General features: G+C 37.8%; 1 protein-coding gene across 3 annotated transcripts in view; it reads right to left on the bottom strand.

Annotated features, from left to right (window-relative positions):
• The window catches only part of CACNA2D3 (calcium voltage-gated channel auxiliary subunit alpha2delta 3), an 848,944-nt gene that overhangs the window by 3,356 nt on the left and 818,457 nt on the right, over positions 1–27,131 (bottom strand). For all 3 annotated transcript variants that reach the window (XM_070455902.1, XM_070455901.1, XM_070455900.1), the window contains 2 exons: positions 1,739–1,854; positions 1,456–1,535 (listed from right to left, as the gene is read on the bottom strand). In XM_070455902.1, the coding sequence (XP_070312003.1) occupies positions 1,456–1,535; positions 1,739–1,854 (196 nt within the window). The remainder of the gene's footprint in view (positions 1–1,455; positions 1,536–1,738; positions 1,855–27,131) is intronic.

Raw genomic sequence — 27,131 nt, forward strand, 5'->3', positions numbered from 1 at the left:
AATTTCTTATGAGACCATCATTTACCATTTAAGTCAATTCTATGTTCTCTCCTTTGAACTGAATTTCTGTCATACATAAGAGTATCTGTTCTGTTCCACTGACTTCATCCTACTGGATCTAGAACCTTAAAGAAGAAAACTGTTTTGTTTTGTTTTTGTCATTGTTGCTCTTTTGTTTTTTAGTGTGTATCATGTACCTAGTTTCCAAAGCAATTTGTCTTATTAACTTTACAAGATTTTTACTCTTGTGAATTTAGTGCTAAGTATGCAGTTCTGGGGAGAAGGAAACAGCGACCCACTCCAGTATTCTTGCCTGGGGAATCCTGTGGACAGAGGAGACTGGTGGGCTGCTGTCTGTGGGGTCGCACAGAGTCGGACATGACTGAAGCGACTTAGCAGCAGCATGCAGTTCTGGTTTCAAATGAAGTGGCTTAATTGTTTTGGGACAATTGTTCATATTTCCATTTTACATAGACCTTTTATTAGAGGTGATCATTGGACTTTATTAAAAGCCTTTACAGCATATGTTGTTACTGAACTCTCCCTTGAACACAGAAGCAAACATTCTCAATAAACTCCAAATTCTTCTTAGTACTACACTGACTTTAAAATATTTTCTAGTATTTGGATAGTTTAAATAACATTAAAATTATTTTCTATTGACAGGTGACTTTAACACTCAGTGGGCTATGGTGGCATTTTACAAAAAATGAATATCTTCTCTGTATCCCTATAGTAATTGGTCTAGGCAAGTTTTCTATTTTTCAAGATGGAGGTGGAGTATTTTTAAATTGTAACATTTATGCTATATTTAAATTTTTTTGTCCTTTGAAGGACATAATTTACCTACATCTATGATAAGTTCACTTTTCTTAGTACAAGCTTAATTTTTTCTCTGATCATCACTTTTGGTGTAAATGTAGTGCCTTTATAGTTGTGATCTCATGTGTTATAGGGGGTTTAAAGGCTTATCCCACATTTAGATATTGTGACTCTTAATCTAACATTAGTATTGAGACTTTTCCTTTACATGAATTTTTTATAAGTAAAAGGCTGTCTAAAAGTAAGCAAGGAAAAATAAATAAATAAAAGTAAGCAAGGGAAAATAATTTTAACTACATGTTAAAATAAGTAAAACAAGATGGTTAGAGCCACTTTATGTGTAATAGTAGAAAATGGTAAAACTATAGCACATTTGTAAAAGGGAAGATAGTAAAGAGGCTTTTAAAAAATATATGTGAATATAATAAGAAAAGACTATTAAGTATAGACTAAATAAGAAGGCACTGAGAGGCCGAACGTAGAGTACCATTAGCTTTCCTGTATATTATTTCTTGGTTTGCCTGAAAGGGATGACTTTCTCAAGAGTAAACTGTTGAGCTATAGTTCTCTGATGGCTGTGAGATCCTCATGGAGAATCTGATGGGAAAAGAGTAGGAGGGGGTGTCAGATTACCTCAGGATGGAAGCCATGACAAGATTCCGGACGCCTTCTGATCTTCTGGGCCTTTAAACGTTCACACTTAAGGGATTCATTATGTTGACTGTAGTTAAGGCATATTTCCAAGATGCTCCTTTTCCTTATTCTGCATTTCAGACGTCAAAACCTGGCACTTAGCTCCCTTAACAACTTCTCTCTAACAGTGGAAAGAACATCATCTCTCCGTCTCTAAGATTTTTCCCCTAAGTCTCCCCCTTACCAGCTTCGTTAGTAGCGGCTAGACTGACACACAAAAGGATATACCTGATTTCAATGGGCGCCATGGTGATGGGGGCCACAGACTCACAGAGGCAGCTGCTGTCCACCACCACCATGAACAAATTGCTGCTCGGAATCTGCTGAATGACAAAGGACCTGTTGGAACAAGAGGCAGAGAGATGGTGAGTGGTCATTTACCATCCTGCAAGTTAATAGCCATGAGGAAAACTTCCTCCAGAGTGGGATAACGGCTATAGTATTTTGGAAAACAAGTTTCAGAGACTGGTTTACCACTCAAGTTGCCTCTTCCATGAGGCTCTTCATTTCAAAGCTGAAGCTTCACTCAGAAGACAATAGCTATGTCCATACATAGCTCATACAACTCATCTCAGAAAGACTAGACTTTTATGTGCATGAAGCAGGAGAGTCAGAGTTGGCTAAATCGCCTCAGTTTCTAAGCTCTAAGAGGTTAGACTTTTCCAAGACTCATTTCTTCTCCTAGGGCTTAAACACCATTGCAAGTTGCATTTGATGTTCTTCTGAGTATATTTTTCTCCCCTCCTAACCTCAAGGATAGACTGAAGCCATGTCATAGTAATCATAAAAGAACATGAACTTCCTAGACCTTTCCCTGAATCACTTTGCACAATGTCTGCCCATAACAGAGGTATATTGTTTAGAATGAAATCAATGCTAGTTGGTTAAGGAGCTCCAATATTCTCAGAGACCAAGTTATGCTGGCACTAAGGCCATATGGCTAGTCATGATTTTGGTGTTCTCGCAGGAGAAGATGAGTGCACATACTTCGACTCTGCCATCTTGGGCTTTCCTTCCTCACTTTAAAAAAAAAAAAGTCTTCTGGGTCAATCTGTACAGTTAGTCCAACATAAGTAAATTTAATGATACCTCTTTCTCATCTGACCTACTACACTGAAATGACAAAGTAATGTCATCATAATAATACTCCTTGAACCAGAAATATCGGACCGTTGGAGGAACAAGTTGGAGAACAAATCCCATATTCTTCTAGAGCAAATAGATTAACTGAATATTTAGTCCCAAGTCCAGAATCCTGTCACATAAATTTTTCATGATATTTTTACCAAATTCAGTTTAGTCAGTTGAACTAGACTATAATCTTAAAAAAAATGGCCAATTTCTCTATAAGTTATCTTTATTCATCTTTCTCTCAATAAATACATTCTATTCTTTAAAGTATATATAGTATAATAAGATATGACATGAATTTTTATGATCATGATGTACAAGCTGATAGAAATACCAAAAGTATTTGATGGACACATGACTTATTTATTAATAAAATTGACAGCAAAAACTTTTCAGACCTAAGTAATACAGAATATGCTATTTTCAAATGCAGGGAACTGCAACACATTCCAAAGAGCAGAAAGCATCAATTACATATTCTTTTACAGTTGGATAAAATTAGAAATTAATAGCAAAAAAATATAAACAGTGGAAATTAATATCAAAAATACATGAATTTGAGAACAGCCCAGGCTCAAACCTGTGCAGTATGACCTTAAATATTTTTTATTGGGAAAAAAATCTGCAAATAAATGAACTGTGTTTTTGAAACAAGAAGCTGGAAAAGTAAGAACATAAACCTGTACCTGTATCCTACCCTCAGTCCCCCTTGCGGTATACCAGGACTAAGGACTAATGCCCCTCTCCAAAGTCCAGCCCTCAGGCTCCTGCAAAGATGTGACTGATGGGGGAGGAAAGAGGTGATCATTGCATGTATAAGTAGTTCCTCCCGTCTTTCTAGCCATTCTCGTCAGTTTAACTTACCTTTAGCTACTACCCTGTTTCCCTGGCCTCATTTATAATACAACTCCTAAGAAAAGGTACTAACAATTGCTCTCTCTTGCTCTCTCTCCCTTTTTTCTCATTCCCTCTCTTTCAGTTTCTCTACTTCTTCACTTCTTTCCTTTCACAAATCCACTCCAATAAGGTTGTTGTCCTTACCACACTCTTGAATTGGTTCTTATCAAGGACAGCAAATAAACAACCTCATTGCCTTTCTTCTCAAATCTCTTTGCCTCCACTTCCTCCTTACCTGCTCACTGTCTGCCCCCTGACAGCAAACTGTGGTTTCCATGGGAAAAAAGTTGCCTGTGTCTGCCCATGGTCATCTTTTATCCCCAGAACCTAGAGTTATGACTGTGACAGAGCAGATGCTCAGTAAATATTCGCTGAGCCAATGACAGAATGAATTTATAAAGATAAAAGAAGAAGAAAATGCAAGTAAAAATGTGAAGATAACTACAAGAATCAAACTCAGACTTAAAAGAACAAGGACATAAGTCCACTTCTGACACTCCTAATCAAGAAAAAGAAGTTACAAAGTTACATTAAAACCCAAAAGAGACAGAGGTATTGTAAACTTTTTAAGTGAGTATTATGTATATCATTACAAATAATTTGAAAACTTAGAGCAAACACAAGTTGGAGGATAATGTATAAATTATCAACATTTGGCCAGGATATAAAAACACAAGCAAACCAGTTGCATGAAAAAAATCTGAAATGCTCATTGAGAATCTACCCACAAATGAAAACTACCAAATCACCCAAAGAACAGATATCACTGTGTTTGTAGAAAATCCATATGAACCCACTGACCAACTATTAGAACACAAAAAAGAACCAAGCAAGTTAACCAGTTACATAATCAGCATATAAAACCACAATCTTTCCTTGACACTGGCAATAACCAATGAAAAAATATTTATGAAATAAAGAACCATTGATAGTATCAATAATTACTATGAAATGCCCAAGAATAAATCTAGTAAAAGATGTTTCTTTATGAAGAAAATGATTAAACTTTACTAAACATAAAAAACCCCTAATTCCACAGTGGTAGTGAAAGGGAACAGTTATATATTAAAGGTGTCATTCTCCTTCAAGTAATCGTTTAATTCAAAGTAATCTCAATAAAATCCCAACAGGAATTTTGATGCAATTTGAGGTGATGATCCTAAGATTCCATATAAATATAGTCTGGAGAACTGTATAAAATTGAGTTTATAAGAAAAAAGAGAGAAGAAGGAAATTGTTTGTCCCTAATTAGTATTAAAACCCATGAGATAATTTACAGAAGAGGAAACCCAGATGGACAACTGATATGTAAAAGGGGTCCAATCTCACTAAAATTAAGTATGTGTAAATTAAAATGAAATCGAAATAATCAAACTCATTTTTTACCATCAGAACGGCAAAACTTTATGGTAATATCAAATGACTGAGAGTTTGAAGAAGTGACTATTATTTTACACTGTTGGTGGGAAAGTAAACTTTTATAGGCAATATATGAATAATTTGTTACTGTTTCACTGAAAATGATTTAGATCCTACTTTTCCAGTAGTTTTACTTCTCAGTAAGAGAAATTATTGTTCAAAAACCCAAGACGACATATAAAGATGCTCTTGGTAACCTTGTTCATGGAGAGGAGGAAAAAACAAAATCCATCTGAAAGTCCATCAGTAGAAGAATGATTAAATAAGCAACAGTGTATCTGTTCTATGGTTTACTTGGCAACAGATGAAAGGGTAAAAGATGTCTATTTAGTATTATGAAAGATTATCCAAAACATAGTAAGTGGGAAAATAATGTTGAAAAACTATACATAAATATTTTCAGGAATATTTCAAAATACTCATCTAACAGCATTTGATTCTGCTACAGAGAACAGGAAAAATAAATAGGATGGATAAGACTTATCATTTCCGTTAGGAATAACATGAGATAACATAGAAGGAATAAATGTACAAAACGAGTGGAACACATGTGGGTAGAACACAAAAAAGAACAGAACACATGAGGTATCTTTCTAGTGATAAAAGGAATGGAAGGACCAAGTGAAATTAAATATTTTTTAAGGCACAAATCATGTCATCTCCAGACTGACAGCTATCATCTATGTTCTCCTTCAAGTCAACCGACTGGCAACTCCCTTTCTCTACCTGAGACACACAGATAGAAGCCATGGCTGCTCAACAGATTAGGGGCAGTTTAAAAACTTGACCTTTCGTCTCTCCGAAAAGCAAGCATGTATTGGCTCCATGCACGTTCTGCCTACTGAATCCCCATCCCTATCCTCAAGTCTGATCCTCCTATCATATCATCAGTGGGAGAGAGAGCAAGGGAGGAGGAGATGGCAGGGAGAGAACAGGATGGCAGTGGTGGGAAAGAGGAGAAGCCTGGGAGTAATTGTCCACGGAAACAAATGCAATCTGTTACGCTAGAGTTCTCCATAAGGAGAATGTGTAACAGGTATTTTTCAAACATTTATAAAATGGAATATTGTGCTGGGAGCAAAGAGTACTGATTTTTTTATTTCACAAAAGAGAAAACTGGGACCCAGAGAGCACAAGTAAGCTTCTACAGAAGCTACATGAGAAAAAGACGTGATTGTGCCCATTTCAAAGAAGGGGAAACAATAGATTAAGTGACTTCCTGGAGAAACACAGCAGAGCTGCACACCCCTGGAGCCCAGGCCTGTTGGGGGACTGCAATCATAGGCAACCAGCTCTCTGTCTCATACCTGAATTACTAGTGCTCAAGCCTCTGGAGGGCAGACCCAGACTCAATAGAGATGCTTAATGATGGCCAGTATAGGACATTATTCCTTTTAACACATGACCCCGTAAGGTGAAGACTCCCCAAGTGTGCTCATGAAGCTCCACAGAACCCCCCACTTATACCTCGAGTCCTAGGAGATGAAAATCTTTGCAGGCGGCTATTGCTGCAGTGGAGGAAAACAACCCCCTGTGAAGGATTTGCCAGCGGAAAGATTAACTGCTTTTCCATATTTTAAAGACTTACTGTCTGCTTATTAACATGGTTCTTTGGAGGGGTCTGGCCAATGTTAGCTGTACATTTATGTGCACAATGTGTATTTATGGCCCAGGGTGCAGGGTTGAACTTCATAAAACACACCTCCACCCAGCTGGGCCCAGCAGTCAGACTGACATCACTGTGCAGAGGAACTGTGGCCTGGGGGGTTGGCCTGTGGGCCAGAAAAGGCGGAAGGGAAATGCCTCAACAGAGAACCACAGTGGTCGTTTCCAAGCAGAGATAGGTCAAAATGCGTGAAATAAATTAGGTCCTCAAGGGAAACAGAGTAGGGAAAAGGGAAGCAATTTTGATGTGTCCATTGCCGGAACTGAAATAACCCAGTCCTCCCTCTTCCATTCACAGCAGACAGAGAAAGAACTACAGGAAAAATGATGATGCAATTTTAAGACAGCCTTTCTTGACAAGAGGGACTGACTATCTGCCAAGGGGCTTTGCTACCCAGATGAGGAAAGCAGTTCCACTGCTCCCCCCAAATGCTGCCTGACAAGCGTGTGTGACAGTGGTGGTGGGGGGAACCTATGGCTAAGTTCCCAGAGGACCCCAGGATGCACGCTTGGGGAACTTGGTTGGTTTGCTTTTGATTAATTGGGTACAAAATAATGGCTTAAAAAATAATTGGTTAGGACAGAATCTTAAAACCTTTTAAATGTTTTTTAACTTTTTATCTATTTTTATCATTTACACATTTTCCATATTTTATCCAAAGATAAAGGACAATGAGTAAGTCACAGGGAACTGATTCGAATCTGACAATGATCATGTTCTAGGTTGTACTATTCTCTGAGTGGATCAGGTATGTGGATCTCCAAAGGACCCTACTCTTTGGAGGTGGGGAGATGCTCATTTTCTCCCAATGTACCCCTAAATGTCCTACACTGACCCAGGCCCATGCATTGTGGAGGGCAAGCAATGGGTGACAGATGGCTTAAATTTAAACTAGAAATTAAATATTGAGGCTGTCTTCCAAGCCATAGCCGTGGTATCCTGTGGCATGGAAGAAGTATAAGGGGAAGGCCAGCACTTACTCACGGTTCAGTTCAAACAAGGTGAAAATGAAGAGCAGGGCCTTCCCTGCTGACACTCAAAAGTGTCAGGGAAATTTCACAGGTCAATCACATTAGCATGTCAAGGCACAAGTAGTTCTAAAATATTTAAGCTGCTTCAGAGCACAGAGAAAGAAGAAAATACTTTGAATTCCTTTTATCAAGGTCCTTGATATAAAATTTGACCAAGATTATACAAAAAAAAACAGAAAGAAAAGCTATAGGATAATCTCTTTTTATGAATGTTGATGCAAAGATCTTAAATGAAATGCAGCAAACACTTTGGTAGGACACTAAAATATAGCACACAGCATGAGGATTAACCCAGGAATGCAAATGAACAAGCTTATTGAGTTGTCTCAGCTTAATAGAGATAGCAACATGAAACAATTTTTTTTTTTTTTTTGGCCCCATGGCACAGCTTGTGCGATCCTAGTTTCCTGATCGTGGATTGAAGCTGGCCCTTGACAGCGAAAATGCAGAGTTCTAGCCACTGAACCACCAGGGAATTTCTGAAACAATTTTTTGTCTCTATTTTCACCCCCACTGTATTGAATTATTACTTTCTCAACTCTAAATGATACTGCGTATAGATTCTCTAACTTTCTGACCACTTGAGGTTAACAAAATTAGTCCAATCAAGTTTACGACTTTAATTTCGTATCTAGTTTGAAGCTCTACACTCGTCATTCCTTCAAGGTTCTATTTTCTAGCTACTTCAGTCCTTTGGGGAAAGAAGGGGAAAATGGAGCAGCAGAGAAGCAAGTTTCTCCTATTCACCAGGCCTTGGTACAATCTCTCACCACAGCCTTTGTAACAGCTTGGCCTTTGGTGTCCCCCATGTGGCCCAGCACCCCAACGGTGGCTTTTTGTGTGTGTGTGTGAGGTCATCGTGGATTCTCCTGAGAGCCCAGAGCTCCTCAACACAGATCCGACATGACCATCCATGCAGTTCTTGCCGTCAGCACTCGCCCCACAGCCTCCTTCCCTTAGTGCGTACCTCACCTGGAGAGCCACCCTTTGTTGAGTTAAGCAAAATGGTGACAATCTTCCATACTGTCCACCTGTCCCCTGGGAAACAGGTATCTTTGCTGGCCGAGCTGTGGGCCACTTGCTCTTTCCCCTAGCCTAGGCTTCTCTCTCCAGATCTCTTTCTCCTGCTCAGACAGGACACATCATCACACCTGCCACCCAGCAGACACTTGGCCAGGGCTGAACTTGCCTTCTTTCAGATACTCCCAAAACACAGAAGACTCTTAGAGAATTTCCTACCACCCATCTGGACCCTAGCAGGAAAAAGTATTCCCTGGAGGAAAACACCTCTTTCTATGAACCCCAATCTCCTTGCTAGGCCCCTCACTCTCTTCTTGTGGTAGACTAAAGATGGACCAGTTGCTAACCTTCAAATAAACTTGAGGGTGGGGGTTGGGGGAGGGCTTCCATTAATTAGAGCCAGCTAAGTGGTTTTTCCCTTTAGAAATTGTGGTGCTCACATCACTTTGTCCTCAGTCTGGGGCGACAAGGAAAGCCCCACTTAACCTTTCCACATCCTTCCAGGAAATGTACTCATGTAAGACATCCTATCCAGAGTTGGAAAAGAGCCAGCACTGTGGATCTGTCTAATAGGTACCTATAAGACATTTGACAAAAATTCCATCCCTGAGAAAAGTCCTCAAGAGAACAGAAATAGGCACTTGATTGTGAACCAAATTTAGCATCATACTGCAGGACAGAACACTCAGAGCTGTCTAGAGTCAGAAGAAGGCATGGAGGCTCATTCTCCGCCTTTATTATTTGCCACTGTTCGAAAAACATCAACCTCTGCAATTAAACCAGAGAACTGAGGGATGATTAAATGTTGTAACAAAGGAAGTATTCATAGGTACCTAAAACATGCCCTTATCCCCATTTTCAATAATTATTCCCCCTGGTTCCCTTTATCTCTTACTGGTGCCACCATCTAATGAGTCACACAGATTAGAGATCTTGAAGTTATTCACAGGACTTTCCTCTTTAACATCACCATGCCCTGATTTGACCATTTCCTCAATACCTCTCAAACCCATCCTTTCACCTCCCATCCCCAGGGCCAGCTTCATGGGCAAGTGGTCAGTGCAGTTACACAGGGAGACAGTGACAGAGCGGTTACACTTAGAGGCCTGGCCAGCACTTCAGGTTTACCGCTCTGCAGACAGGGCTATCTTGAATTTTTTAATCTTTGAACCTGTGTTTTATAAGTGAAATCCAAGGGAGAATGGGGCCTGCATGAGGGGCCTGAAAGGTGAGAGGTTCCTAGTTGCCTGGCTCCTGCCCTGGACCACCAACCTTATCACCCTCCAGCCCTGGCGAAGTGCTGGGTGCAGGAATGGGGAGCATCAAGGCCTGGGGGGTGCGGAGGGGAGGGGGCTGTACCATAGCATACATACATAGTACCACAGCATTTTCAACCAGAGACCTAACAGGAGTAGACCTCTCACTTACCCCCTTCTCCAGGTACTAAATGTGTCTTGATGCTAAAATGCAACCCCCCCTGGGGATAGCCCATCCACTATGAGATGAAGTGGTGGGCCCATGGAGGGGAGACTGAGTCCTCTTGTCTAAGCAGGACATGCACCTCAGTCCTGCGCTGGTGGAAAGGACCCCCAGCACGAGCTGCACATCCCACTGAGTGACAGAGACAGAATTCAGGATGTCTGTGAGGACCCCACCTACCCAGCGAATGTCCCTGTGCCTGAAGGAGCAGGATATTAGATAGGTGATTAAAAGTGTCATGACAGGTCAAGAAAGACCTCGGAAAAAAGGAAATGCTTTTACCTTTCAGAACTTTAATAACACCATTTTCCTGGTTTTTGAACAAGCAGCCCATGTTTTCACTTTGTACTGTGCCCCATAAATTATGCAGCTGGCCCTGCCACCCTGCCTGATTTTTAGCATACCTTCCAAGCAGTTTCCCTGACATAGCCTCTTCTCCATTCTTGAGGTGGTGGAATCCTTCCCCCTCTTCCCATCTACCCATGGCCCCCTCGCATTGAGTCAATGGTCTACAGTGGAGTGAAACAAAGCCCTGTTTGATCCAGTGTACTCTCTCTCCATCTCCATGTGTTAACTGCCCTGGCATGTAAGTTAGCGTGCTCCTTCCCAGCAACCAGGCTTGCTGACCTACCATGGGTCCTTGAATGCACTTCCTTTCCTTCAGTACTGAGATCGAAGCAAAGCTCTATTAGTCTGGATGGCTTGCTGGAATTTCCTGGGGGAGCTTTTCACTTCACTTTAAGTGCATGCCGAGACTGCACCTAAACTAAATTACATTAGAATCCCTCAATGTAGTACCAAAGCTTCTGTATTTTTTAAGCTACTTGACTGATTCATACTGGCCTGGATAAGCATTCCTCAAACTCACCATGCTACAACTGACTTGAGGATCTGGTTGAAATGCAGATTCTGTTCAGCAGAACTAGTATGGCACCCATGATTCTGCCTTTCTCATCTGCTCGCAGAGGATTCAAAAGGCTGAGTGTTGCAGTCACTTCTTTCCAAACCCTTGGAGAACCCTGATTCATTTCTAGATGACAGACTGTTACTTTTCCTATGAAGTGCTCCTTCACACGAGGAAGTAGGTCCTCCTTTGTTCTCCCATGACCTGTTGCAGGTACCTGGATCACCCATACACAAACTTCTACATGTATGTGGAAGTGGAATCGCCTTTCCCCCCCTTGTACCACAACACCCAATAAGGCTGGAACATAGACATCAACACTCTAGGCTACATTTAGAACCATATGAACACTGTAAGTTATAGAAAATTCTCTTTTGGTAATACTGGCAAACACATGGAAGAGTTACCCTATAGAGTAAGTAAAGATGAGGTTCAACAAGAGGTCCCTCTGGCTGTCAGATAGGAGGCATTCTGGTTAAAAATGCGTAACCTGGACCTAATCATGGATAACATCATACAAACCCAAACCCAGAAACATTCTACAAAATGCCCAGCCTGCAGATGTTAAGGAAAAGTGAGGCATCTCCTCTAGATGGAAGGAGTCTGGAGAGATGTCACAACTCAATGCAATATGTGGTCCTAAATTGGACCGTCTAGTACAAAAGGCATTCCCGAGACCATTAATGAAACTTGAAGGGAGTTTTCACATAAAGGGTACGCTGGGGTTCTTTGTACTGCCCTTAATATTTTCTGCCTTTTGAAACCATTTCAGAATAAAAATATCTGGGGTTGGCCAAAATTTAACATCTTATGGAAAAATCCAAATGAACATTTTGGCCAACACAAGAGAAAGGAAAAACAATGAAATGTTTTTTTAAAAAAAAAAAAGCCATGAACAAAACAAAGAAAACAAACAATGAATCCCTATTATAAGCTCAAATCAAAAGTCATGACAACAGATGCTTCAAATTTCAGGAGTTATTTGGCCACCAAGATGCTGCTCCCCTATTGGCCCCATGATATAGCTTATTCCTGGAGTAGGAAATGGCAATGCATTCCAGTATGCTTGCCTGGGAAATCCCATGGACAGAGGAGCCTCGTGGGCTACAGTCCATGGGGTCTCAAAGCTTCAGACATGATCTCAGTGACGGAGCACACATACAAACACACACAAGGTTGGTGGCAGGAGGGGCTGATTTACTTAACAATACAGTAGGTGAGCAAGCCAGCCAGAGTCTTCTCTCCTTTCCTCCCTCCCTTTCCTTCATTTCTCTCTTCCTTTCTTTCTTCCTTCCTCTCTTTTCCCCTCCCTTCCTCATCCCTCTATCTCTGTTCATAACCAAAGTTACCTTTTTTTTTTTTAATTTAGATAATTTGGTCTCCTAGACTTCTGAGAGTGAGGCATAGATCTTCATTTTTGTTTTCTATGCATCAGCTCAGTACTAAAGCTTACTGACTAATGATGGAAAAAGAATGAAAGACAAAAATATAATCCAAAGCAGTACAAGCTCTGAGGCAAATGAGTTGTGCAGAATAAAGTACAAGGTTTAGCAGACCAGAACTGTTTATTTGAACAATTGTTCAAGATCCAAAATCCCTTTACTTCTAGCTGATTTCAGAAAAAAAGAGGTCCCCGCCCTACCCGCTAGAGCAGTTTTCTTTGATATTCAATCTCCCTTCTTTGGTACCAATACCTACTCTTTGTGCAGGAATCCACCCTTCCTCCAGGCAGTTCAGGTGCTTCTGAGGAGCTAACCTTGCCCAGACATGTTACCTGGGCCTGAAATGATTGGGACAACTTCCTCCCCTGAAAAAAGTAACTGATTCAGAGGTGGGCACTGGACATAAGGGACTCCAATCAGACTGAAAGCCTAAACTCTTGTATTCTACTCTCAACACATAAGAACAAGGAAGTTTTCAGCCTTTGGAGAAATGGGCAGCCTTCTTATGCTCATGGATGGAAAAAAGGCAAGGAGACAACCTGGGTCTTGGTCGTAACCTGTGGGAAGCTTCAGTAAGCCTACACCTTACTTTTCTGTTGAAGCTTGCTTGAGATGAATCTTCTGTTATTTGTAAATGAAAGGATAATAGATAGTGCACTCTTAAATTCCTTATGATGGTCATTATGTTGCCTGATCAAATTATAATTGGAAAACTTAGGCGCCAGGGAACTGAGCCTGAGCACACATCATGATCGCTTCTGCCAGGTGTTCCCCAGACGGCCTGCCAGGAGCCAGACTGGTTCAGGCCTACCCTGCATCATTTCACTAGAGTGGGAAATGTGCTGTATTTTCATAGTTAAGAGCTGAGATTAAATGGGACAAGCATATTGTCTTTGTTATACTTATTTATTCAAAAATGTATATACAATGGACACATTATGGCATTCCATTTGTGACTCGCTGATGGGAAGTGCACACAAAGAAGTCAAATGATGCTTTGTCTGCAGGGTAGTGTCCCACGGTGGTATTTATTATACTGTAGACAGAATGAGTCCAAAAGACCCATAATAATGACTTTCACTCATCCTCAGCCCCACCAAGGATTTGTTGAGATTTATGGTGCCAACTCAGAGCCTGAAAATCACTTGGGCAGGAAGTGATTCTTTGGCATTATCAGCCCAAGGCAGGTGGCAAGGAAAGCTATTTTGTGTTTGAAATATGGGGGAAAGAGCCTCATAGAGAGAAAAGTAAAAAGGACTCAATTTTCTTTTCTCATCTCAAAAGAAGAAAATCTCAAAAGAGCTGACAACAAAAGATATTTTTAAAACTTGGCTATTATTTTAGCTTTTTGGTCTTTTATTTATTTATATATTTTTTTGGTACTAGCGTCTTCAGTAAATCCTCTTAATTATGACATGAACCATTCTCTTCTAATCCCTTAAGAAGAGTAAGGAATTTGTTAAATATTTTCACTGGGACTATTAGTGTCTTTTCTTATAAATAATGAGAATAAGGGCTAACATTTATGGAGTATTTATCTAGTGCCAAGCACTTTTCTAAGCAGTTCCCCTTTAATCTTCACACCAACTCAAAGAATTATCATCTTAAAGATGAAAACATATATGCTTTGATAACTTAAACAATTTCTCCAAATTCTAAAACCTGTCAAATATCCAAGTATCAAAACTCTATACAATCAAACCTATTTGACTCTAAGTCTTTATTTTGATGATTACACTTTAATCACCACCATCATCATCCCTACTGTCACAGTCAACACCATTTACCATTTATTGAGCCCTTACCATGGCAGTCATTGTGTGAAGCTTTTTTTTAAATTTTATCTAAAACTGGTTTATTTCACAACAGCTCTAGGAGGCAGGTCATATTATTCCCAAGTTATAGAAAAAACGCCTGAGATTTAGCGAACATAAGTAATCTGGCCCCATCTTGCTTTAAGATAGCACAAATAACAGGTATCAGTGCCAAGTTCGGGATTTAAGCTATCAGACTTTACTCCCACCATCTTAACCTATAAAAATCAAATATTACACAGAAAAGTATATTGGGCAAATTTCACTGATAAACTGAGAACAGAGAACCTGTCTCTTGATTGAAGGATTCAAATCGACATTACCTTGGATTCATAGTTACAATCTTCCACTTTCTAGCTTTACACTATCTTCTACAATCTTCAGGTGAATGGCTGGTTTCATTCAGCAAAATAGAACAACATCATAATGAACGATCAGGAGGTCTAAATAGACTCAGAAGTAAAAAGAATTCACGAGGGAGTCAAACATCTAATTTTAACTGGAAAAGTCATATTTTACCATTAATAATTGCTTTCTAAAATGTTTGACATCTTGCATTACATGGGAAAAAAGCATTTTGTCCACCACATTATGTTAAGAGAAAATAAAACAATGAGGCTAAGTGTAAGTCTTGCATAGAAAAAAAAAAAAAAAAAAGCCTGGAAGGAAATACTGTCATTGTTATTTAGCTGCTAACTTGTGTCCAACTCTTTTGTAACCCTATGGACTGTAGCCAGCCCGGCTCCTCTGTCCATGGGATTTCCCAGGCAAGAATACTAGAGTGAGTTGCCATTTCCTTCTCCAGGGGATATTCCCAACCCAGGGATCGAACCTGCATCTCCTACTTGGCAGGTAGATTCTTTACCACTAAGCCACCTAAATACTTTCACTTATCAGAAGTTTACAGATGAAGGAACCAGGTAACTTGCCTGAAGTTACTGAACTGATAGACATGGAGTTGAGATTCAGATCCAGACTATTTGGCTTTAGAGTGTAAGCATCAACGTCTCTGCCTCAGTTCTCAGTGGTGAAATTGCAAGTGATTTTTACTTTATTCTTTCTGTATTTCTCTACTGTTAAGTTTTCTGCAATGAGTAGAAATTACATTTAATGGGAACCAGAACCATGGAATAATAGCTTTCTATTTTTTAGACTACAGACATACATATTTAGAAAACTAAATCTCAGTAATCAGCATCTGCTTTACAATCTCAGTTGCTAACAGAAAAACTAAAATCAGGTGAAATTCCTCTAAAATCATTAACTGAAAGAACACAGAAGTAACCCCTTAGTGGTCTTGCCAGTCTCTTCTATGTGACCAATTTGACTATATATCGTCGAGGTAAGTTCCCATGAAAGAACCCTCTCTGAGCGACACTATAATATCATCTTTAACACTGCCTGATCTACAACTGAAACTCAATATATTTTCACTGACTGAAATAAAGGCTGAACCCATGCTTTCCTACTATGATGCTTTCTGAATAATATATTTTGTAGCATTGAATTAGTTTCCCAGAGAGTCCGACAAGTCATGTAGTTTGGTATACTTTGAGACCTGACTTCTGAAACCAATGTTGCCCATCAGTCCCATCACTATTAAATAGTTCCTTATCACAAAATAGCACACTTATTCATTTTGAAGAATGTAAGCACTGAAGGTAGAGCCATCGGGAAATCCCAAGAGATAAACATGTAATTCAGAAATGCTGTAGCAAAGGCAATGTTGTAGGTTTGAAACAGTGTTCACAGAGATTTTTGTGACTACTGGCGAGATACTCCAACACAGAAGAAAAAAAGGTATCCCAGAATAAAAATGAGAACTATTCTTCCATATCCACATAAAAAATATCAATGTGGAGTAGATATGAAGAATAAAATGAAGGAGGGGAGAAGAGCAGAGGGTACTAAAAGCTGACTGGTTCAAAAATCAGTGGAGTTGAATCAAGCTCCCAGAGTGAAATTAATAAGAAAACCACCTTGGGAATTATCCCCTTTCCTCTCTCAGCCTAGTTTTCCTATCTCAAAAGTGATTTCTACGGTACATTCCCAGTCTAACATCTGTTAAAGTACTAGGCTTTCAAATCATTGATTCCTCCTAGGAGAGAAACTCTCAACATTTCTCTAAGCTGATACAACAGACTTTGATTAGTTGTTATTATCATGTTTTCTTTTGTTTAGCTCCCTCCACTGCAAAAACTAAAATGAAATAGATCTACATTTTTTTTTCATTAAAAAGATGTTTAGTTAAAATCCAAAAATTCTAAATGCTATATTAACCTAGGGTGACACTTATGATTCTAACTAGCGCAGAGAAATTCTGTACATGATAAAGGTAAAAAAATTTTAATGAATAAATACTACATTCCAGGACTAGGGGCAAAGATGAAATAGAGTAACCTACTAAAGCCTTAAAACCAAACCTCCCAAAGAGCAAGGTGATCCAATGGTAATTTACACTGTAATGTACAATCAAGCTTATTCTCCAAAGGAAGATAAGCAAACTCCAGGGCATGTACAATGTACCGTCCACAATACTGTATGAAAAAATAACTGTGAGTGTGTGTGTGTGTGTGTGTGTGTTTTAATTGCTCAGTCTGACTCTTTGCAACTGTAGCCTGCCAAGGCTCCTCTGTCTATGGAATTTTTCAGGCAAGAATACTGGAGTAGGTAGCCACATGAATAAATAATAAAACATGATAAAACATTCAGGAGAAAAATCAGTTAATAAAAAGACCAAGATATGACTCAAATGTTAGAATTTGTAAATGTGTAGATGCAAAAATATATTTATGTTAATGAACCTAAGACCATAGATATATTGGCAAAGAATGAAGGAATTCCAATAGAAATATGAAAACTGCATAAAATCACTAAATATAAATCCTAAAGCAGAAAGAATACAATACCTGAAGCCTAAAATACAGTGAACTTTAGCTGATAAAGAAGATGTGGTTGACATATACACATATATAAAAGAACATTAATCAGCCATAAAAATAATAAAATTTTGCCATTTGTAACAACATGGACAGATGACGGACCTGGAGAGTATTACAAAGGCAAATACTATAAGTCATCACTTACATATGGGATCTAAAAATAAAACAAATTGAATAAATATAACCAAACAAAAACAGATTCAGATATAAAGAACAAACTAGTGGTTACCTGTGGAGAGACAGAAGGAGGGAGGGGCAAGATAGGGGTAGGAGACTAAAAAAGTATAAATTACTATACATAAAATAAATAAATAACAAGGTTATATTGTGCAGCACAGGGAATATAGTTGATATTTTGTAACAACTATGTATGTATGTAATCACTATGTTGCATACCTGAAACTAATATTGTAAATTTATTACAGGTCACCACCTCCCCTCTACTACCATGGTGGTGGTTTTTAGTCAATAAGTCCTGTCCGACTCCTGTGACCCCATGGACTGTAGCCCACCAGGCTTCTCTGTCCATGGGATTCTCCAGGCAAGAATACAGGAGTGGGCTGCCATTTCCTTCCCTAGGGGATCTTCCTGACACACGAATCAGACCTGGGTCCCCTGCATGGCAGGCAGACTCTTTACTGACTGAGCTATGCGGGAAGCCAATTATATTTGAATACAAAAATAATAAAATGAAATTCATTGAAAGACATTAAAAACTGATTAGGCACAATAGAAGAAAAGATAAATAAATGTCAAGCCAAGTTAACAGCAACCACCAAACTAGAAGACAAAAAGGGGGAAAAAAGATGCAGGCAAAAATGAACAGCATCTCAATAAGCAATGACACAGTACCAAGCAGTGTAACAAACCAGAATTTGGAATCTTAGCTGAGTAAAGAGAGACTGGGCCAAAAAAATATAGATAAAAATACCAGGTTGCTTAAAATGAGAGAGAAGAATTGGGACTTCATTTTCATAAGGTATGTACATCACACACAAAACAATATTATTTGAAGATAAACCATGAGAAATTAAAGATGTATTAATATGTTGTAAACCTTAATATATTCATTAAAAAATCTACTTGAAAATCGTGTAATAAACCTGTAGCAGGAAAAAATGGAATCATAAAACATTAAATATAAACAAGGCAGGAGAAAAAGAGGAGAAAAGAAACAAAGAAGAACAACAAACAGAATACAACTAGAAGGATGGTAGCTTTTAAGACAAACATGTCAAAAGCTAAATTAAAAATTAATGGCCTAAACATTACCAATTAAAAGAAATTGACATACTGGAGTAAAAAGTGAAATACATCTATACACTGTCTATAAGAAACCTTGTAATTATGAACACATAGATAAGCTCAAAGTAATAATATTAAAACAGGTATATCATGAAAATACTAATTGTAAAAAGGTACAAAGACTATATTAATATAAAGAAGGATATCACAGAGAAATTAAAAAGTTAATTCATCAAAATATGTAATAACATATATACTAAATGCTGTTAATACCTTTAGGATTATTGTGCATGAAGCAAAAACTAATACATCCTGAAAGGAAAAATAGACAAGTCCACAATTATGCTTGGAGACTGTAACAGTCCTCTTTTGGTAATCAATACAGATAGCAGAATAAGTGGGCAGAAAATTGTTCAGGATATAGAAACAATTTTACCTAACTGACATGTATAGAACACTGCAATTAACAAGAGCAAAATATACATTTTAAAAGAATGGAAACCCTCACCAAGTTCAATCATGTTATATAGGTCATAAAGCAAATCTTTGCAAATTTAGAAGAACTGAAATTATACAAAGAATGTTCAAACCATAATGAAATTAAATTATACCCAAAATAAATTATAGAAAGATTTCTGGAAGACCCCCAAATATTCTGAAATTGAACAACACATTTCTAAATAACCTGAGGTCAAAGAGAAAGTTCCAGAGAAAATAAAATCATTATGCTGTACACTTAAAACTAATGTAATGTCATACGTCAATTATATCTCCAGTTTTAAAAATTGGCACAACAACTAAATAGACATTTCATTGAATAAAATATATGGAGGGCAAACAGGCACAAAAAAAGAACTCTAAAATCATTATCCAGGAGAGAAATGCTAAACTACAACGACATGCCAGTGTGCTGTTCTCAGAATGGCTAAAATAAAAATAAATAAATATAAATGACAATATCAAAAGCTGGCAAGGATGAAGGGCAACTGAAACTGTCATACACTGTTGGCAAAAAGGCAAAATCGTACAGCCATTTTTAAATTTAATTTGGCAATTTCTTATACATTTAAACATACAGTCCTGAAATTCAACTCCTAGGTATGCATTCAAGTGAAATGACAACTTAAGTTCATATAAACGATGTGAATGTTTACACTGGTTTTATTCATAATCATTAAAAATCCAAACAACCCAACTGTCTGTCAACTGGAGAATGGATAAACAAACTGTGATACATACGCTGGCCTACTATTCAATAATAAAATGGAATTAACTGCCGTTGTAAGATATAACAGGCTTCCCAGATGGCCCAGCGGTAAAGAACCCACCTGCCAATGCAGAAGACGCAAGAAATGTGGGATTGATCCCTGGGTTCAGGAAAGGGCAACCCACTCCAGTATTCTTGCTGGGAAGAGGAGCCTGGGGCTACAGTTCATGGGGTTGCAAATAGCTGGACACAACTGAGTGACTGAGCACACACATGAGATATAACATGACAAAATCTCAATTGTATCACATCAAGTAAAAGAAGTCAGATTTGAAAGGCTACATTCTACACGATTTACCTTACATGATATTCTGGAAATGACAAAATCATGGGGACAGAAAACATCACTGTTTGCTAGGAGCTGTGCTTTGGGGATGGTGTTGACCACAGTGGGGTATCTCAGGAAAATTTTCTAGGGTAATGGAACTGCTATTAATATATCTTGACTGTGATGCTACATATACAACTGTAAGTATTAGTCAAAACTGATAGGATTCTATGCCAAAAATAACAAATTTCATCATCAGTTTCAGTAAGTCAGCTTAGTCGCTCAGTCACATTCAACTATTTGCTACCTGATGGAGTGCAGCACATCAGGCTTCCCTGTCCAATTTTATCATATATAAATTAAAAATATGAAAAAATGCAATGAATTATATCATAAACTTATATGCAGAGCACATCATGCAAAATGCCAAGCTGGAATCAAGACTGCTGGGAGAAATATCAATAACCTCAGATATGCAGATGACACCACCCTTATGGCAGAAAGTGAAGAGGAACTAAGAGCCTGTTGATGAAAGTGAAAGAGGAGAGTGAAAAAGCTGGTTTGAAACCCAACATTCAAAAAACTAAGATCATGACATCCAGTCCCATCACTTCAGGGCAAAAAGATGGGGAAACAATGGAAACAGTGACGGATTTTATTTTCTTATTTTCCAAAATCACTGCAGATGGTGACTGCAGCCATGAAATTAAAAGACACTTCCTCCTTGGAAGAAAAGCTATGACCAACCTAGACAGCATATTAACAAGCAGAGATAATACTTTGCCAACAAAAGTCCATCTAGTCAAAGCTATGGTTTTTCCAGTAGTCGTGTATGGATATGAGAGTTGGACCATAAAGAAAGCTGAGCACCAAAGAATTGATGCTTTTGAACTGTGGTGTTGGAGGAGACTCTTGAGAGTCCCTGAGACTGCAAGGAGATCAAACCAGTCAATCCCAAAGGAAATCAGTCCTGAATATTCATTGGAAGGGCTGATGCTGAAACTGAAGCTCCAACACTTTGGCTACCTGATGTGAAGAACTGACCCACTGCAAAAGACCCTGATGATGGGAAAGATTGAAGCAACAAGGAGAACGGGATGACAGAGGATGCAATGGTTGGATGGCATCATCAACTTGATGGACATGAGTTTGAGCAAGCTCTGGGAGGTGGTGATGGACAGGGAAGCCTGGCATGCTGCAGTCCATGGGTCATGAAGAGTCAGACATGACTGAGTGACCGAACTGACTGATACCATAAACAACATCAAGAACAAAAAGGACTAAAAAAGTAAGACCAAAAATGTATGCTGCTTCCACAAGGTGCACTTAAAAATAAACACACAGATGAGTTGAAAGTAAAACAATGGTACAAGATACAACATGCAGAAGAAATCTGGTTTGGTACATTAATATCAGTTCAAGACTGGTAATATCACCAGGGATTAAGATAGCCACTTCCTAATAATAAAAATTAGATAATTAATCAACAGGACATAAAAATCCTAACTATGTGCATCTAATAAGAGATGTCAAAATAATGAAACAAATATTTATGGAATAAAGGATTTTTATGGAATATAAAATATTTATGGAATATAAACATATAAATCCACAATCACAGTTGGGATATTTCAGCAACTCTTTCTCAGCACTTGATAAAACAATTAGACCATAAATCAGGTAGGACATGGAAGATTTCAACAATGCTATCAACATCTTGACCTGACTGACATTTATGAAGTACTTCAACCAACAAGTGCCAAATACAAACTCTTTTCAAGTGCATGTGGAATATTCACCAAGATGGCAATATATTGGGATATAAAATGTTTCAGTACATTTAAAAGGACTTAACTCATACAGAATATGATCTCAAGCTGCAGTAGAATTGAAGTAGAAATAAAATATATTAAGTAATCCATAAACTTTCCAAATATTTGGAAAACTAAGCCACACACCTTAAATAACACATAAGTCAAAAAAGAAATCACAAATTGTATTATAAAATATTTTTAAACTAGAAGACAGTAAAAAGGCAACATATCAAAGTCTGTGAAATATATACTATTATCATTCTTAGAAGAAAATTTATAGATTTAAATGTTTATAGAGAAGAAAAATTATTTAAAAATAATGATTCAGGCTTTTATCTTAATTAGAAAAAATGTAAAGTAAAACCCAAAAGAAACAGAAGAAAATATAAAGTTAAAACAAAAATCAAAGAAATATAAGATGAACAATAAAGGAAATTTCTAAAAAAAAAAATCAAAGAATAGTTCCTTGAAAAAGTTAAAAGGCAAACTCCAGAAAATTATTTGCAACGTGTTTTATTTAAAAAGACAATATTTCTAAATACAGGTTTCCCTGGTGATTCAGTGATAAAGAATGCACCTGCTAATGCAGGTTAGATCTCTGAACAACCAAAATACCTATTAGTAATAGAGAGTCATGGGGATAAACTCTCATACATCCATACAGTAGCATACTATGAAGCTGTGATAAAAAAACAAAGACAATCTCAATCCCCACTCTCTGCTGCTTACCACAGTGTCTGCCACCACATGTGTGCGGAGAGAACAAATAATCTCATAAATAAATGCATTTAATAAACTATACTTACTTTCATTTAAAAACAGTACTGCTATACTCCATAGTTTTTGCTTTAAAATGTATTTAATGCTAGAAGGGGGGAAAGAAAAGACTGCTTCAAAAGAAAAAAGTCACATCACAGAAGGCAAACTATAAAAAGAAATAGGATATATAATAAAATGAGAAGAAAAATGTATGTCATGATACACTCAACAGTTAATTTGCCTCATTCTTTAAAAATCACTATGGTAGTAATGTGGGAACTCCATTCCTGTTTATTTTCTCCCCTTTCTAAACTGATGGAAGTAACTTATTGCATGCATCTTAGCTTCTGTTCATAGTCTGGCACACCTTCTTACAGGGAGGTATTTATTACCTGCTTTCTCCAAAATTCTGTAACACAAGCTCTGAAATCTCTCCTTCCAAGGTGCCAGTGATGCCTGGGTGGATTCTGTTCAGGTTTTCCTGAAGCCCTGATTCACAGTTCATTTATGATTACTCATCCCTTTTTAACTGTCAGTCATTTTCCATAAACTCAACTTGCAATACTGGGATAGCCATTTTTCTCTGAACCTGGCTGAACTATAGCCACATCTCCCTGTTGCAGCCCTGAACAAGCAGTGGTGATACACCGCCATGAATAACCTCTGAATCTTCGGGGAGGAGAGATGCTCATGTAACTTCTGGCATTGCCTTACTCTCAGTTTTCTTCTCCTTTTCTTTTCTGCTTATTTCTGATTTCTCCCCCGAGTTTATGCCAGTAAACTTTATACTGAGTTTATGCTTCTGGCAATGAAGTCCAAGAAAGTCTCTCTCATCTGGAAAATCTGGCCAAAATAAAGATTCCCAGACCCTGCTCATGGAGCCTGGGAATCAGTAGGTGCAGTGTGAGGCCCAAGAACATACATTTTCACAAGTACCACCAGCTGATTCTGATGAGCCTTGTCCTGTGTTTCAAAACAACTGCTAAATATTCGGACAGAGAAAACAAAGTAGAAAAATGACATCATTTTAAAAAATCAAATTCCTTTGCTCTAAGTGATTATCTTAAAAATAAATTACAGGACCTTCCTGTTGGTCCAGTGGCTAAGACTACATGCTCCCAGTGCAGGGGGCGTGGGTTCAATTCGTGGTCAGGGAACTGGATCCCCACATGCTGCAACTAAGAGTTCACATGCCACAACTATATTCCACACGCCACAGCTATATGAGAGCTGGCACAGCCAAAAATAAATAAATCAATCATGAGGGATATTCTAATAATCTAAGATGGGAGGTAATCACCAGATGGCCAGCTGACTTAGTATATGGTTAAGAGTCTTAGACAAATGGTTTAATGAAGCTGCTCACAAGCACAGGTGACAAGAGAACAGCCATTACCTTGACCCTAATTTACTTCTTAAACCAACTTGAGGCCATAGTTTAGGAAACACCTGACGTGACCGATGCTGTATCCACAGAGCAAGGTTAGGTGCAGAATTCAAGCTGATGTGTATTCGAGACCTTTCTTTTGAGTCAGCTCTATCACTGGCACTAACGTATTTTAACCTCTACCTAACCCATCTTTAGTAGACAGTTATCTGAATTCACCACTTTATATAACATGTAGAGACCTAGCTTGAAAGTACTGTTAGAATTGTCCAAAGTAACCTAACTGTACAACAATTCCTTTTCTAGCCTTCACAGTTTCAAAATATAGAAAACAAGTCTCTGGTTTCTTTTTGCCTCTTTGTTAAAAAACAATTCCATTTTCAGAGCTTCAGAGGCATGCATCTGAAGCCCAAGTCCTTTATAATGGACAAGTGACATAAGAATAGATGAATAGGACAGTCAGGAAATGTTTGGAATCAATAGTATTAACATAATTAATTTGAGAGATTTACTATAGACTGAGATCAGCATTCTGAAACACACAGACCTGTAGAGAACTGTGTGACTTTATACATCCTGAGACTTTATCCTGTTTTAATCAGCAGTCATTAATCTCAACGATTTTTCATATTGTTTTAATTTTCCTGAATAGTTATAGCCAAGCTCACACATTCAAAAAGTGTTTCCGAAGCTCACTTTTCTGTGACTCTCAACAAGTCCATGTGATGTCATTTCAGATGTTGCTTATTATTAAGTTGAAATAATTAACTGAACTTGGGACCCTGCTAGTAACTGGCAATAACTTTTGTTAAAACTGAACTTTCAAAAATAATGTAAGGTGATTTATAAATAACTACTAACAAAAGCACTAAATGTATAAACCTATCACTAATGTATTTTCTGTTTTTCTTATGTCTTAGGCTAAATTACAAACGGGCTTATCCTACCACCTGAATATGAGAAATAAAAACTCACACCACCGAGGTTTCTACTCTCAGTTGGCGTCATATCTTCCTGAAGAAAGTTTTTCTTGAAAATAACTTCTACCTAGTATCTGTTCTTTATAAAAGTTATAGCTTTTGTTCAAAAATAGTCGAGAGAAAAAGGAATCAAAAGAAAAATAAACATTTTTTACTTACACTATGAAACTGATTCTTACCAAGTTTTATTTTAACAAAGAATGGTTCCTAACTATTTTATTGTACTTGTAGGAATTGATATTAGAATAAATTGTTACATAAATACACACAGTTTTAGGAGTAAAGATATTCATGTATGGTGGCATTTCTTATAAAGCAAATATTACAAACAGCCTAAGTGAGGTTGCTTAAAAAATAGTAAATCTATATATTGTGTGGCTATGTTTAAAAATTGTGTTGCAGAAATATTTAAGGGCAAGAAATATATTCATGACATTTCAAGTAAAGAAAAAGCTATGTCATCAGTGTTTAAAACATAATTATGATTCAAAAAGTGTTTAAAACATAATTATGACTTTTTAATGCAATACATAGGATAAATAGTTACTCTTCTTACTATATGAGCTCAATATAAAAGAAGAGACCAACAACATAGGACTAAAAACTTCAGAGAAAAATAGAGGGGGGGAATTTATATATATATATAAATATATATAAATTATATATATATATATATATATATATATATATATATATCGGCTGTGCTGCATGGCTTGTGGGATCTTAGTTCCCCAACTAGGGATTGAATCTGGGTCCTCCACAGTGAGAGCATGAAGTCCAAATCTCTGGACTGCCAGGGAATTTTCAGCAGAAGTGAGAATATAATTAGAGTGTATACAGAAAGGGAAATATAAATGGCTTTAAGACATATGAAATGTATTCAACATACCTCATTAAAAGAAAACTCACAATGATATTCCATTTTTCGGGTATCAGAATGGCAAGGGGTGAAACATTTTGATAAGATACTGTGTTGCTAACAGTATAACGAACATATAGTCTCCTAAACAAGTAGAAATACAAATTGGTTTGACATATCCAGAGTGCATTTTTGCAGGATCTATCAAAATTACATAAACTTTGACCCATTGATTCTTCTAATAATTTATCATATATACAAATAAATTCCTTATTACCCAAGAATATTCATTTCTACACTGTCTCAAGTAGCCAACATTCTGGAACAACCTGAAAGTTCAATTAAAGTTAAATGAAAACATCCTCCAAATTGGAATCTCAGGTAACCATTAAAAAAAAAAAAAGGCAAACCTATATAATGACATGATGATAGTTTCCAAACTAGCAAGTAAAAAAGGTGAGGTATTGTATGCATAGTCAACACTGTTATTCCTGTAAGAAATGAATGGTGAAACATCTAAAGTACCTGTGTTTCTCTATTAGGTTGGTGCAAACGTAATTGTAGTTTCAGACTGTGAATTTTAAATCATTACAGGTAGGCACAGACACTTCTTTACTAAGCAAAACAGGAACCATTACAATCCACACATTTTTACCAACAAGAAATAAGTTTGTTTATTTCTTTAGTGTAAAAATTCATCCCTCAGGATTTGAGGAACTCTTGGAAAGCATTTCCTGCCTCCTGTGATTGTGGAAGCATTTTCCCTGCTAAAGTTGTCAAGATGCTTGAAGAAGTGGTAGCTGGTTGGTGAGAGGTCAGGTGAATATGGAGGATGAGGCAAAACTTTGTAGACTAATTCATTCAACTTTTGAAGTGTTGGTTGTGTGACATGTGGTTGGGTGTTGTCATGGAGAAGAATTGGGCCCTTCCTGTTGACCAGTGCTGGCTGACTGATTCGCTGAGCATACTTCTCAGATGTTACGGTTTCACCAGAATTGAGAAAGCTATACTGAACCAGACCAGCAGCAGACCACCCAACAGTGACTATGATCATTTTCGGGTGCAAGTTTGGCTATGGTAAGAGCTTTGAAATGTCTTCTTAGTCCAACCACTGAGCTGGTTGTCACAGGTTGTCTTATAAAATCCACTTTTCATCGCATGTCACAGTCCAACGTGCATGTGACATTGCACATCACAATTCTATGCTTCATTGTTGTTGCATTGTTTTTGTTTTTTGAGGCAGGGGCTTCCCCCTCCTGGCTCAGTGGTAAAGAATCCACCTGCCATGCAGT

This window comes from Odocoileus virginianus, chromosome 26 (genome assembly GCF_023699985.2).
Source record: "Odocoileus virginianus isolate 20LAN1187 ecotype Illinois chromosome 26, Ovbor_1.2, whole genome shotgun sequence".
Taxonomy (NCBI): domain Eukaryota; kingdom Metazoa; phylum Chordata; class Mammalia; order Artiodactyla; family Cervidae; genus Odocoileus; species Odocoileus virginianus.